The 15,083-nt window shown below is 43.0% G+C and overlaps 1 protein-coding gene across 3 annotated transcripts in view; it reads right to left on the reverse strand.

Annotated features, from left to right (window-relative positions):
* Positions 1–15,083, reverse strand: part of LOC139392601 (sodium-coupled neutral amino acid transporter 4-like) — a 30,684-nt gene that overhangs the window by 12,240 nt on the left and 3,361 nt on the right. For 2 of the 3 annotated variants that reach the window (XM_071140690.1, XM_071140692.1), the window contains exons 2-10: positions 4,761–4,985; positions 4,242–4,338; positions 3,811–3,926; positions 2,334–2,407; positions 2,109–2,201; positions 1,946–2,027; positions 1,693–1,775; positions 1,465–1,523; positions 31–282 (exon numbers count right to left, since the gene is read on the reverse strand). In XM_071140690.1, coding sequence (XP_070996791.1) covers positions 31–282; positions 1,465–1,523; positions 1,693–1,775; positions 1,946–2,027; positions 2,109–2,201; positions 2,334–2,407; positions 3,811–3,926; positions 4,242–4,338; positions 4,761–4,873 — 969 coding nt within the window. In that variant the 5' untranslated portion in view covers positions 4,874–4,985. Of the gene's footprint in view, positions 1–30; positions 283–1,464; positions 1,524–1,692; positions 1,776–1,945; positions 2,028–2,108; positions 2,202–2,333; positions 2,408–3,810; positions 3,927–4,241; positions 4,339–4,760; positions 4,986–8,549; positions 8,804–15,083 lie in introns of those variants that run through there. The other variant, XM_071140689.1, reaches the window with a different exon arrangement.

Genomic DNA, 15,083 nt, shown 5'->3' on the forward strand with positions numbered 1-15,083 from the left:
ATACAGTAGCTCCACACCTCACCAACTCACCTGAGAGTTGAACACAAAGTACTTGGGCGTGCACATCTCCTCCACGTCGTCGGGGTGTGGTTCGAAGCGGACCCCTGAGGTGTGGTGGCCATCCAGGTACGAGGCGGGGGACATGTCAGCCCTGGAGAAGTCCATGAGGACGGTGCCGTTGTGCAGGGCGTGGGGATCCAGGGCTGTTCCATTCATACTGTGGTTGGTATGATGGTACATGAAGGGCATCGGGCAGGGGAGGTTGTACTTCTTATAGATCAGCTGAGGGGTACAGAGGGGACAGAGGGGTGAGATGGGGACAGAGAGGTGAGATGGGGACAGGGGTAAAGAGGGGACAGAGGAGTGAGATGGGGACAGAGGGGTAAAGAGGGGGGAGAGGAGTGAGATGGGACAGAGGGGTAAAGAGGGGGGAGAGGAGTGAGATGGGGGCAGAGGGGTAAAGAGGGGGGAGAGGAGTGAGATGGGGACAGAGGAGTAAAGAGGGGGGAGAGGAGTGAGATGGGGACAGAGGGGTAAAGAGGGGGAGAGGAGTGAGATGGGGACAGAGGGGTAAAGAGGGGGGAGAGGAGTGAGATGGGACAGAGGGGTAAAGAGGGGGGAGAGGAGTGAGATCGGGACAAAGGGGTGAGATGGGGACGATTAGCAAACATAGAAATGCATTATATTACATAGGCAGCATTCCATTATATTGCAGAGCAATGAGTTCCTTCCATCCTGTAATCTTTCATTCTGTCTTCAAAGAAACAGACGCTGAACGCTAAACTATGTAATTTCAGGGTTACTAACTACATAGGATGTCTCTCTGATAGCTACTATGGTATAAAACCTGTGTAGAGCTGAGTATGGCCACACGCACAGATTTATTTAATTAATGATGATACAGACTGTATCAGTGTTTAATATGATACACCACTAGAGAACAAGTGGGCCAAAGTAGAGTTTAAGATATCAAAAGAAGGCTATTGATAAACTCATCTCTAATCTCATGTACGGTAACTAACCAGCTGAACACCACACCAGGCATATTCTAAATGTTACTAGGAACTACCATGGCATGCAAATCACCCACATTGCCTGTGAGAGCAAAGCCAACATTGGCATAATACCCTACAAACTGTCAGGATGACATTTACGGAGGATAAAGTAGGTACGATCAAGGCGCCGTGTGCCAAGAATACAAAAGCAATGTAGGTGAAATGTACTATTTTGGCAACAAGTATGTTCTGTCTGCATTGAAACACGACTGGACAGAAAAAGAATGTCAGAGTTGATAAAAAGCTGTAGTTGTTGGCATATTGACAGAAGGTGAAATGTAGCCAGCCGTCTTATCTCACATCTGATGGTACTTTATATAATATCAACACCATCATCCGTCATTGTTCAGTCATTGAGAGGGCTAAAAATGATAAACTAGCGGAGCAAGAGGAGGCAGGTTAAACTTACCACTCCCAGGAAAAACACCATGCAGGATAGGGAGAATCCACTGGTGTAGCCAAGGTAGCCTAGACACAAGAGAGAGAATTAGAGAGAAACTCATGTACTATCAAGCAAATACTCACACACATTTATGTAAACAAAATATACAAAGACTCACTATGAAACACACTCGCAACCGCACACCCACACACACCCTCACAAACTCACACATACACCCATACACACACCACTTACCCAGGTTTTTGAGTATGCAGAGAGGCAGGATGATACCGATGGACACAAACACAACCAGGTAGTTTCCGTTCATGTACCATTCACTGTAAACAACGCAGAGAGAACAGGTCTCACACACAGAGCATCAATCCATCCATCTATCTATCAATACACCAACCAAACTGTGTAGTGTGTTGTGCCACCTGTGCCAAATGAACTACAAATAATAGATTTTATGAAATAGTTAACCAATGACAGACCGACAGACACCTACCCAGAGCTCTGCTCCAGTCCCATGAAGGCACGGATCACTTCTGGCAGCTCATACTTTACAATGAAGAGGTAGCTGGACATGGCTGTGTGCAAACAAACACAAATGTACATTTCAATATAGAATCATAACATTAAAATGAATGCAACATTAGCTGTTCACTTACCACCAATGTTTTGAAGGGTTATCGATCCAAACGCAGCCATTTTCCCCGGCCAGCCAAAAGCTCGCTCTCCCAACTTTTCATAGATGAGAGAGCCTGTTAGAACAACGACAATGTGCTGATGAGTGATATTCAAAGATACAGAGGAAAAAAAGCAGAAAGGCGAGGACAGACAGATAGATGCTGATGAAAGATAGACATGTCCATGAGTTAAAAAATGACACCTACCTCCTTCTTTTGCAGTCATTAGCAGCAAGTGAACGGAGTACAACGACAAGATGGCCACACCCAAGAGAAGGACTCTACGTTGGGATAGAAACCAGTCAGACATTAGCATTGGGCTATACCATACGGAAATGTTACGCAAATCACAATGAACAACACTTGGAGGGGAGTCAACCGGGTTACAAAACACCCTACATAATAACTTTCACTAGTTTCCCCCCCTAGTGACTCTCACTCTGTTTTCCCCATTACCTATTTAGGGAGGTAAACTTAGCTTTAGAACTGCAGTCGTATTTAACTTGAGGGGGGGAGGGGTCTGGATGCTTTCTCTGGCATGCATTTATTGCCTATTTGAGAAGACCATGTTCCAATGCCTAAAGCACATGTCAAAGACACTATCATGCCATGTCAATATATGTGCCAGCTCAGACAAAATAGTGGTAGACCAATGCGTGTCAGTGCTGAGAGACCAGACTAAACTCTGAGCTATTATATAAGTCAATGAAGTAACTTGTGAGTTATGTATGGGTTTCCCGCATCGGCTGAACATGATCAGCCTTAAATCCTTACACTTAAAGAGGTCACAAGGGGCCTTCGTCACCAAGGAGCCTCTAACCCAATCATCCAGCATCCAATGGGCTCCAACGTATTAAACTAACTGTTTAATTACATATGTTGTTTTTGAATTGAGAGTTGCACCTCTACCCCTCACTGTACTATTGTTGCCCAGAGACAGGCAAGCAGGTGAATGACTGTATCAAATGGGTGTTATGTGATACCGCCTTACAGAATGTCAGGGAGTCCCAGAATAGATGGTGCGGAAGTAAGATGTCGCAACTGATGAGGGGGACTGACGTTAGGGGACTCCCTGTTAAACTCTTTATAATCATCACGGAAGTAGGTTCCTAATCTCCTTCCTTGTCTCCTGTCCTTCAATCACTTTCAGGGATATATTTTTGCTTAGTGAAAGTACTCAGTCACCAAATTCTTTCTTGGTAAAGCCCAGCCATATACAGTAGAAACAGCACTGAAATAAAGCATCACCATCCTGTTTTGGACATTTGAGAAACCTGGTTATAGGGACTAATTGAACAGACTCTTACGGACCTTAAACACAATCCAGGGAAGCTGGGAATGGATTGGGTGTTGGGGTTCAGAGGCGGGGCTGTGACATGGTTGTTCACTCTACCTTTGCATAAATGCTGGGGATGGCATGTCACAAAAAGGTCCTGACTTCGAGCCAGAGTTAGTGTCTGTGTCTGCCTATTCTCGAATACATACCCCACCACTCACCCTGTTGTCAAACCCCACTTGCTATACCAAGGACTCTGAAGCTATTTCAGTCCTATCAGTAATAATATTCGATGCAGACAGAATACTTTACTTTAATAGCTGGTGCTTTAATCACTTGACTGTTGCAGAAACCAAACATTGACCCCGTTCCACATGGTCTCTATGGCAGAAGTTGACACACACTTACACAAAAAGCACAATGCCAGTGTTGGCCATGGCGTAGGAGAGACCCAGGATGCCGCTGCCCATGATCGCATTACTCAGGTTGAAGACCGACATACCAAAGGAGGTATGTCCTGGGTGCTGAGAGAGAAAACATTAGAGAGAGAGAGTAAGAGAGATCACTATGAGTTCAACTGATCGTAAACAAGAACATTTCACACACACACACACACACACACACACACACACACACACACACACACACACACGTGCATGCACCACCCGTCACAGACACGTAACTACCAGTTCCTACGAAAGGGTTCCTCGGAATGAAAGTTTGAATAAAAGAAGACAGCTTTTGAGGAAATGGTCAAGGTTGTTGCTAAGAGATAGTGTCCATAAGCAAGAGCAAACAGGCATGTGTTGTCATCGATAGTTCATCATCAGTCTTCTTACGTATTCTTCTTGATACTCCTCATACTTCTTCTTCTTCATAATCCCATTAGTGAGAAACTTGTGGCTCTCTGCGTCTCCATCCTCATCCAGGAAGTGACTGCAGATGTACAATCATTGAATCAATCTCTAGTTTAAAATACTTCTTTATGACTAGTTTATGACAGCTATGTTTGGACTTTATGAGTGGTTACAAGGTCAGTTAAGCTAGTTCCAGCTTCTATATGTTCATTTACATTTTTTGGGTGATTGAAGAAATTAGATTACAGAGTAGATAATCTGTTGGCGGTTTACAGTGAAGCTATGAGCTGAGAGATTCTCCTAACCAGTGTATTGAAAAGCATTGTGTACATTAGACAATGATAGGTAGGAGACAAGAAATGTATGATAAAGAACATAATTTCTGTACAGTTTGGCAAAGAACACATTCTAGTTGCAATAACTAAGGAAATGTGCTTTCTTTCCTGTTTTCTTTCTGTAGAAAGTCTCAGATAAAATAATTGATACAGTATTGAACCACACCTGTTGATGGTGGCCTTCTCTGAGTCGATGGGCTCTGTGAAGCGGTCGTCCAAACTGTCTGTGCTGTCATCGTCTGCCTCCGTGCAGACTTTCTTCAGCTCCATGCGGTCCATGGTTACGGCTATAGTGGTGCGGGGCTGGGGAAGGGGTCACGGTCCAAAGCAGAGCAGTTGTACTCGGTAGGTTGGCGTGCTTTATCTCAGCCTTACACTATAGGGCAAATACCTGCAGAAAACGGCAAAGGGAGAGATAGTAAATATTCAGAGAGCTGCTGATGTGGCAGGAAGCCCTTATAACCAGCAAACATACAACCAATCATTCAATGTTGTCTAAACGTTGACTAAACGTTCTGGGCCTCAACTAGCCATCATTTCTTTGTAATTACACGTTGACTAGCCCTCTATAAAGTGACAATATCCCTAATAAGATACAAAGATGTACATGTCCAGTCAAAAAGGTCATGGCCACAAGTTCTCTGATTTGACTGTCTAATCTGTCAACAATGAGCTAGTTACTGTTAATGTTATGAAGATACATTCAATGAGTCGTATCTGACTGGCAAGCAGTCTAGGGCCTTGACAAAGGACACTTCAAGGGGAAGAAAAGGTGTCGTTCTACACACACCCTCCCGCAGCACCATTTTATCTCCCCATTCGATACATGTTGGTAGCTCATGCATTTCAGTGAACTATGGCGTCGTTCATAAACAATGTTCCTGTCACGCATTGGAATCTTGACGTTCCATGCTGACTGGTTTTGGATACCTTTTGTACTCTGCTATACACTGACAGTTAACAAAATGGCCTCTAACTGTATCAAGTTCAAAAGGATTTTGTAGTCGATGTAGATAAGTAATTGAAGTCTTTTTTTGCTTAACAGACCGTAAAATCCCATATCAATTGTGACCTCAATTTTACATAAAATGTATTTTAATAGAATAGCACACATTATTTTCCCCTAAAAGAACCTCTAAGTAACCCTTTCAGACACAAGTCCATGTTCTATTGCTGCTGTGCAGTTTCCTTTATGATGCTATAACCACATTCAATATAAAATGTGGTGGTTATAGCAAGTCTCAACATTATGTCAAAAACACGCCTGAATCCTAAATTCAGGTCAAAGAGGTCGGCTTATGAGGCAGGCAAGTTTCCAACCAAATGTTCCTAACCTCTGGGAGAGCACGCTACAAAGACCTGTCTGTATTGCTGTCCACGGTAAACCCAATTCAATTGAACGCACCGAGTGCACTGAAGTAGTGGGCCAGCAGGAGGCATGTGTTCTTATTTCCATTCTATTGAACATTTGATTGCTGCTATTACGTAACAACAAGATGAGGCACTGGGGAGCGCACACAGAGCTCTGCTAAATGATTTTAACAGCCAATTACCCACAGTGCTGTTCTTCCCATACAAAGGCTTCTTTGACAGGAATGGGTAAAAACAGCCGAGCAGCCAGGGCCCTTGTCCATCCAGGTTCCCAAAAGTGGCACCCTGCTCCCTCCCCTGTCCTACCAACCAACACCCCAGGAAAAACACAACGGTGAAACACATCTAAACCTTAGTAACACACATGGATGTCCAACGCTGTGACAAAGCCATAAACAAACAGCTCTGGAACATAACCTCATCCACCAGTCCAAGTCCATGAATTAACATTTCAGTGCTGCCCATCAAAAAACAAGCATTGTAAAAACTCTTCGAAAGGAAGTTTTAGTGCTAGAAAATACATTTCAGTCACATGCTATTTACACTCTTGCTATTTACACTCTTGCCCCAGACATTGAAAGGCATTAATGAAACTGGGCCAAGTATAAAATCCATCATCCTCACATGAGCGCGCCAAAGCGTGCCACGTTAACAGTCAATAAAACATTACGTAAGTGAGCCTATGCACAGTAGGTCCTCCATGTTGTACCCAGTCAGGACAGAGATCCATGGCCTTCGGGACTGAAACAGGTCCTGTAAGGAGTTCCATGTTTCCCTTTAACTCCATGCTGTGGAGAAGTCATAGACAGACTGAACCTGTATCTTACCACACACACCTCTTTTGTTGTGACTGCTGTCACCTACCCTGTATGGAAACGCATAGCCAAGCCAATCATTATCCGTTTGTGAGGCATTTTTCTACATACTTAGTTTTGCCTGGCTTGTCTACTCTACACAGTTCTGGTTTGATCACATTCTAGTTCCTGCTGTGCCTGGACCAGCTGCGTTCCTGGAACTGCTGTGTGTCCTAGTACCTGGAACTTGTGTGTCATAGTATTTCCTATGTCTCCTCTAGATAGACAGATTGACTGGTAGGCCTCTATCTTCTTATTGGTAGATATTTGTATCTTTGTGATCGAAAGTGTGCATTGCATACAAATACACCTCCCCAGTGTGCTACCCTCGAGGAAATAAGAAGGAACCTGCTCAACCAGACTTCACCCCTCCTCCCAGGCAGCTAAGCACTCCACTGCTCCCCGTGCATATACCTTGTGTTATGCTATGACTAAGCTACCTATAGCCATAGACCCAGCCCCAGCAAAATCCTTGAACCTTTGCCTTTCATGCACATCTGAAATGTATGCTTTACTCACTGTAGTTAAAACCACTGGTACTTTTGCATATGATTGTTTGAAACACGTTTTATATTGAATAACAACAACTGAGTGAATGTGATTTAAAGTCGTTACAGTGTGTTTGTCAATGTGTCTGTGTGTGCATTTGCTGTTTGATAAAACCAATGTGATAAATGCACGCAAGTACAGACGTAGGATTTTAATTTGAGACCATTTGTGTTACAGCAGGAAAAGAATCCTGCAGCAACAGGAAATGTAAATTATTACGTGGATTATAATTAATGGACATTTTGTGTAGGGGTTGATACATTTTTCGTTAGGGCAAGTCAAGTCTGACATTTTAAAGTGAAAATCACAACCTTTAGAAGCTTTTTTAAACCTCAAATACACTACAAGTTTCCATGTCCTGCTATTAAGGAAAATTCCTGCAACAACAGGATGATCAAATTAAGATACGGCATCTGTATGCCAAATCGTTTATTGCATTATCAAACACAATATTTGATACCAAGCCTTGTACATTGTCCAAATAAAGAACCTTCTTGAAAATGCCTAACGCCTAAATCTAATGTAGTGTGCTTGCATACAACAAGGCTACAACACTTTTAATAGAAAAGTCAGTTCTGTGACACAACAAACACTGTTCAAAACTTGAGATTCTTCTTATCCAATTTGCCAACAGCGTGACATCAATCATCTGAATGGGAAAAACATGAACTTCATTTGTTTTATCTGTCCAGAAGTAGCAGAAAGGGGGTCTGTGCAACTTAAATAACACTCAACTCCAAGTTTAAGGACACAACAAAAGTACAGTACCAGAGGATCCCATTCTTACTGGAGGTACACAACACATCATTAGCTCAAAGATTAGCTCTGTCTAACTCAAACTACCACTCAAGTTATGCAAGTCCCACTTCAGCAGTGGCGTGGTTTTCTCAACAACCCAACAAAACATCTAATAAACCCACAAACAAATGCTCAAAGGAAACCAACTGAATCCTTCAACCAATGAAATACCTCCCACAATCTCAAAAGCACAAAACAAACTATTTCAGCTAGGTGCATCTAGTTTCTCAAGAAAACTGGAAAATTCTCCACTTTTTTTCTATAAGATCTTTTATTTTCTCAACAGTTACAACTTAGTGCCTATTTGAATAACAAACTTAGACCAAGGTAAGTTCCCTGACATGAGAAGCAGATAAATCATGTGGAAAAGGAGATATACTCACTCATTCAGAGATGACAGAGAGGGGGTCCGAAGTGTTATTTTTTGCTTGTTTGGGGGGAGAATGAGGACAGTGCTAGTGAGCAGCCAGGAGAGGCAGGAGCTGCTGCTTTTTTGTAACCCAGGTGAGAGGAAGGCTTTTAAAGAGCAGGGGAAGGACCCACCCTGGCCAATCACGTCAGGAGCCTGAAGCCAAAAAATGCCCCGCCCCTCCCCCTTTCCCCTAGTGAATAAAAAAGAAGCAAGAGAGAGAAAGGCAGAGAGAGGAATTAATCAGTAGAAGAAGAGAGGGAGGGGTTAGAGAGAGAGAGAGGGACAGCACACAGACATCCTGAAAGCTCGGCCAAGATTGCACAGTGAGCGTTGTTGCATCAACTGCTGTTTGTTCTGTGATGGCCCGCCAAGCACACACCCCGGGTGGTCATCCCTGGGTGCAAACGGTACCGTCCTCATGCTGCGGTCACTGTCCTACTCTGTCCTGCCCTCAACCACACACCCCTCCCTTCCCACTAACCCTACCCCCTACTACCATGGGTTGACTCAGCGTACCGTTAAGCATTCAGAACCTGCGGAGAGACAACTGGCATCCACTGGGGAGGTTGTGACACTGCCCGCCAATCAGGGGCCACAGCTGAGTGTGCCGCTGAGCGCAAGGTCACACTCCGCTGAAGGATGGGGTCTTAACAGTCCAATTTTGTAATCCCCCTCATACACACGTACACACACACACATTATACACAGAGAAACTTCAAATCAGACACATGAAATGCTTCTTTTGAGTCCACAACCCACCACATTTTATGAAATAAAATAAATATTACTGAACGTGTTGTCTAGTCCACACCTGTTACAGCAGAGAGTATAGTCTAGTCCACACCTGTTACAGCAGAGAGTATTGTCTGGTCCACACCTGTTACAGCAGAGAGTATTGTCTGGTCCACACCTGTTATAGCAGAGTATTGTCTGGTCCACACCTGTTACAGCAGAGAGTATTGTCTGGTCCACACCTGTTACAGCAGATAGTATTGTCTGGTCCACACCTGTTATAGCAGAGAGTATTGTCTGATCCACACAAGACATCTGCAGAAGCAGAGCAGTACAGTCACATAACATCACTCACACATACAGATCTAAAATCTCCACAGAATAACCTAAATAGCATGTTGTATATTCACATGTAGTATTTGTAACTAGTTACAAGTTAAGAGACAAAACAAACCAATTTTGCAAATAAATTATCTCAAACATTCAAAGACTGAGTCAGTCAGGACGATCCAAAGCTGGAAGATATGTCAACTCCATTTATACCTCAACCATCATTCACGGAAAATGATCTACTACTAAGCATCAATAGCCCGAAAACACAAACAAAAATAATCTTCTATGCTACCATTGGCAATGCATCACCACTGTGGCAAATTACATGGAAAATATCCAGCCTATTCAGAGGTGAGTGCAATTTATAAAAACAAGCTCAGACATTCAATCAGAGCTCAATCAGAGTGAAATTTTAACGAGAAGGTAAGAGAAATGAATACAGGGAGAATTAAATGAAAAGGTTAATTCGTGTGACAGTCCTACTGACCATGCCTGATATCTTCAGACTTCCTTCTAGCTATGGGAGTATTACAACACAAATTCTAAACTACAACACAAAAAGCCTTGACATCAACGTTATTAAGACAATAACTACTACATTGGCTGAGGCAAAGCTCAACATTATAGAAGCCAGTGAAACATTCTAACCAACATTGTTTTATCATGGCATTTGTCATGTCATATTACATCTCTCACAAACAAGATGCATATTTACTCGACCTCACATGGATTGACCACGGAAATAACAACAGCTTAGCCCTCCGACCAGTTGCACTCCTTACCCCAGCTATTTCCCCATGTCAAAACATTCCCATCTTCAAACGCTCCTTTTCAAATGTGGATATAAATTAAACCTTCCTGTAATTATTGTTCCAGTAAACATTTCTTATTGACATTGAGGAACTTACAGAACACTTTGCATTGGGCTCATCTGTATATTAGAGGCCATCTTCAATCAAATCAAAGTCCTATTCTGAAAATCTCAAGCATCTACCTGGAGGATTATACAGTACCAAGCATTGTGGATAACGGGCTATAAATAAGAGCCAATGTTTTCCTGCTGTATATCAGAAGTTTCAGCTACATGGGCTGAACTTTCTATGGTATTTTTTACAGTAATTTGAACTCTCTCTCCCTTTGTGTCTCTGTGAAGACCAAGAGCCAGATCCCTGCATTAACTGCATTACTGGAAGTACTTCAACTGTGGTCTCCCAAAAACCCACTGGACTGGAGGCAAATACTCCCCCTCCAACTTATTCACTTTTTACGAGGGGTCTCTGACGTTGGCAGAGTAGGATCTGGCCTGTAGATGCCCTATAGTTGGGTTATCTCTGCAGCAGGAGACCCACATGTTGGGTTAACAGCGGTTGTCAATTACAGGCCAAGGGGCCTCCTGACCTCTCTTATCTTCCAAAACAAAAACACCAAACCAGTCCACTGGCACCAGTAGGTAACTGGAACAGCTGAAACACCATGTCACCGCAATAATACAGGGTCTTGTCCCAAGAAAGACGCATGCACTCTCACAAACTGTACACAGCACTCCTGTCACCAGACTCTTGCCAGCGCAGTCGTTCAGCTAGCCTCATTCCAGCAGCCTCCACAGTTCTCTAACCAATTATAGAAAGCAGGAATTTTAAGGCAACCAAAATAAGTCGGTACTCCAGACGCCATGTGACGTGCTGCAAATAGCTCCGGTAGGTGGTGAATGAATGGCCAGATGACATATCACCAGGACGGTAATGGAAAGTGCCGCTTTTGTTGCATCAAACAAACCAACATCTCTTTCCGTCCAACATTAACATTGCTGGAAGAATGTCTGGGCCCTTACATCATAACAGTTTAGAATGTGTTGAGAGACACATTTTGATCTTTGCTATGCTTACGTCTGGTGAACCATTAGAAGCCGTTAGCCTGTGCACTATCAGGTGTGTAACACTGGCATTCAAAAGCAAAGAGGATATAACACAATGCTCCTTCTGGTAATCCCTCAAATGCTGAAAGGTCAATAAGGAATGAATACAGTGCAAGAGATACACCTGCCCTTCCACACACTTGTTACAAATACAACAAGTGTAGACCTTACCATGAAATGCTTACTTACAAGCCCTTACCCAACAATGTAGTTCTAAGAAAAACAGGGCTTAAGAATATTATTTTTTAAATAACAATAACGAGGCTACATACAGGGGGTACCGGTACCGAGTCAATGTGGGGGGAACAGGTTAGTCAAGGTAATTGAGGTAACATACACATGTAGGTTGGGGTAAAGTGACTATGCATTGATAATAAACAGTGAGTAGCAGCAGCGTAAAAAAAAAAGGGGGGGGGGGGGGGGTCAATACCAATAGTTTGGGTACAAGATGTCAAAAAAGACTCAGGTTACAGTGATCAGCTGACACCTCAGGGAAGTTTAGGAGAAAGTCAAGTGTATCCTGCACGTGGGACTACTCCGAAATGCACAGAGTAGAGTTACATCCGTGAAGATTCTTTAATGGATTTGTCGAAGAGGTTTACAACCAGTCAAAGCACATATCAAGAAGCACCAAGCAGAGACGCATCAGTTCCCTTTTTTACAGTATGACTCGGTCGGGGATTATATCCTCACAAGGTTGGTGGTATTAATGTGATCTAACCACCCTGTCAGTCAAGCTGATACCCACAAATCAACTATTTAGATGCTGTCTGCACATGCAAGTTAATTATGAGTGGCATGTGCCTCTCTTTCTCTCTCACAGACGTGTCACATTCTACATGTCCACTCTCCGAGGCTCCCTGCCACAATTTCAGCTCCACCATAAATGCCTTGGGTGTTATCGGAGCCCAGTTCAAGATGGGGTTGACTCGTGTAGCCTACCTGGATGCATCTGATCCACTGCTTATCTGCACTAGCTAGTTACTATTGTTGGCTGTGTGAGACCTTGTATCCATCTGTACAACTAGAAAAGCTTTGAATGTCGGCCACTGATCAGTTTTAAGCCCAGTGTTAAATATAGGTGTCCCTTCTCTCCATTCAACTCGCGAGAATAGTTTCTGAATGTCGGAAACTCAAATTTGCAAATGCAGCATTTCGCTATTCACATAGAAAAGGTTGCTTCATAACACTGCTGCTATTCACCTGTCTGGTATCAGTAAATACCCAAAGGTATCCATCCCAAAACTTGGAAGGTGTTTGGTTAGGCCTTTGCCAATATCATCTAACAAGTAGGTGTGTTCGCTAGCATTCCCACAGGTCAGAGCATGTGAGCTGGCGTCTATGGAGATGAATATGTGGGTTGAGGGTAAAGCTCCAAAACATGCAAATATTTCCATGAGGATCTCCATACATATTGACTACAGCCAAATAGTGCATTTGTTAAGAACCAAGTTAGCTTGTGCTCTCAATGCTATCTTAAAGAACCCATGTTAGCATTAAGCACAAGTTAGCCCAAAGAACACAAGTTAGCATTGAGAGAGCAAGATTGCCTCAAGAACACAGGTTAGCACAGAGAACACAGGTTAGCACAGAGAACACAGGTTAACAATGAGAACACAGTTTAGCACTGAGAACACAGGTTATCCTTGAGAACACAGGGTTGGATTCATCTATGGGGTTTTACTTAGAGCATAGCTGGGCTGGAGTGGGAGAAATTATCTGATAGAGGCTGAGAGACTCCCATCAGGCCAAAGTCCACATAGCATCAGAGCTAAATATAAGTAATTCCTCAGAACCTCACATCTCTACACTAGCTGTGACATGACTGCCATGCTTTTACCACTTCATGCAACACTTACACCTGAATCTATCAAACCAATACAGTGCTGTAGAAGTGCACAAGGCAAACTGTTCAAGAGAACATCTGGTTTAGTCTAAAAGATCTTGGCAACCCATGTGAAAGTATCAATATTGTTCAAATTCAATCTCTCAGTGAAATCTGCTAAACATGAAACACAAGAGAATCTGACTGCCGATAGGTACTTATCAAAGTAGGAGGCCAATCCTTCTCTTGCTAGAACAAAAGGCGTACCCTCGGTGTACTCGTAGAATCACAATGATCGGCAGTGGCCAACAACTTGACTTTGAGCCAATCAGAGAGCACAAACCTCCACATGGTGAAGCCGAAAGGAGTGACAATAAAAAAGAAAAAAGGAGAGCTAATCCACCCTTTATAATCAGAATTGTTCTACCTAAAACAATAAAGCTGCATAAAACATAGAAAATCTATAGCAAGTGTTTACATCTTTTACGTCTAGGTAAGGAGTTTTGTGCTTTTTTTTGGTAGGTTTGATAATGTGTACTAGCTTATTAGTTAGCTAGCTAGCTGGCTAACGTTAGCTTGCTTAGTGAGCAATGCCGTCACACACACTTCATATGAAACAAATGGGGTGGTAAGTGCAGCACAATACACACCACACTAACCAAGCATGCTACCTAGCCACAGTAGCTAGTAAAATTATAATTAAATCACAAGGTATTTGTTTCCATGAAGCAGCAGCTGCCTGTAGCTGTTGAGAGTCAATGCAGTATCTTTACCTAGCTAGCACATCATGCTAACGTTAGCCAGCTAGCTAAAACTGTATATATGGGCTGTATGCGATTATGGAGAGTACATAAAAATAAAAAAAAGTTGTCTTGCTAGCTAGCTGTGGCCATCTGGCTAGTATCAACAATGACTTTTTACAACCATAGCAACATTAGCGCATCTAGCTCGCTAACATTGACTAGACAAAGCAACACACACAGACATGCATTGCCAAACAACTCTACTGCCACCTTCTGGTATGGTGTATTTTAATAAGGCTGAGTGGCTGACGACTTCAAGGTCTTTGCTGTCTGAACACAGAAGAGATTGGCTGCCAACACTGTTGAGAGGTGCTAAGTACTGTCGGCAGGCAAACGTTTGACAATCCTACCAGTGTGTCTGAGCCATTGTACTTCAGAATTGGAGTTGGGCTTGGTCAAAGAAAATAGAGGCCATCAATGTACAAAGGTACAGTACGAGTTACAGTCACAAGCATGTACTGTACTAATCATAGGGAGGTAGGTTGCACCTTAATTGGGGAGGACGGGCTCATAATAATGTCTGGAGCAGAATAAGTGGAATGGTATCAAATACACATGGTCTCCATGCGACTATGTACATACGTACGACTCAGTGACCTTGTTGTACATACTTCTTTGCTCATGCCTTAGCATCAATACAGGCATTTCTCATGCTGTACATAATTTTGTAAAAACAATAATGAATGTACATACTCATGACGATCTTGTGAAGAGTGCGGTGATATGTATTGGTCTTGTCAGCACAAGAGCCTGATGTATGAGGCCCTGCTATTACTACGGTATAATCAAATACAACAATGTGTGACCAGGTTTGTGGTGAAGAGGATCACCCAAAGCATGGTCCCTGCGTGTTTGAGCTGGACCTCTGCAGTAAGATCTATTTTGTTGGCCTGCTGG

The sequence above is a fragment of the Oncorhynchus clarkii genome, chromosome 33, assembly GCF_045791955.1.
Source record: "Oncorhynchus clarkii lewisi isolate Uvic-CL-2024 chromosome 33, UVic_Ocla_1.0, whole genome shotgun sequence".
Lineage (NCBI taxonomy): Eukaryota > Metazoa > Chordata > Actinopteri > Salmoniformes > Salmonidae > Oncorhynchus > Oncorhynchus clarkii.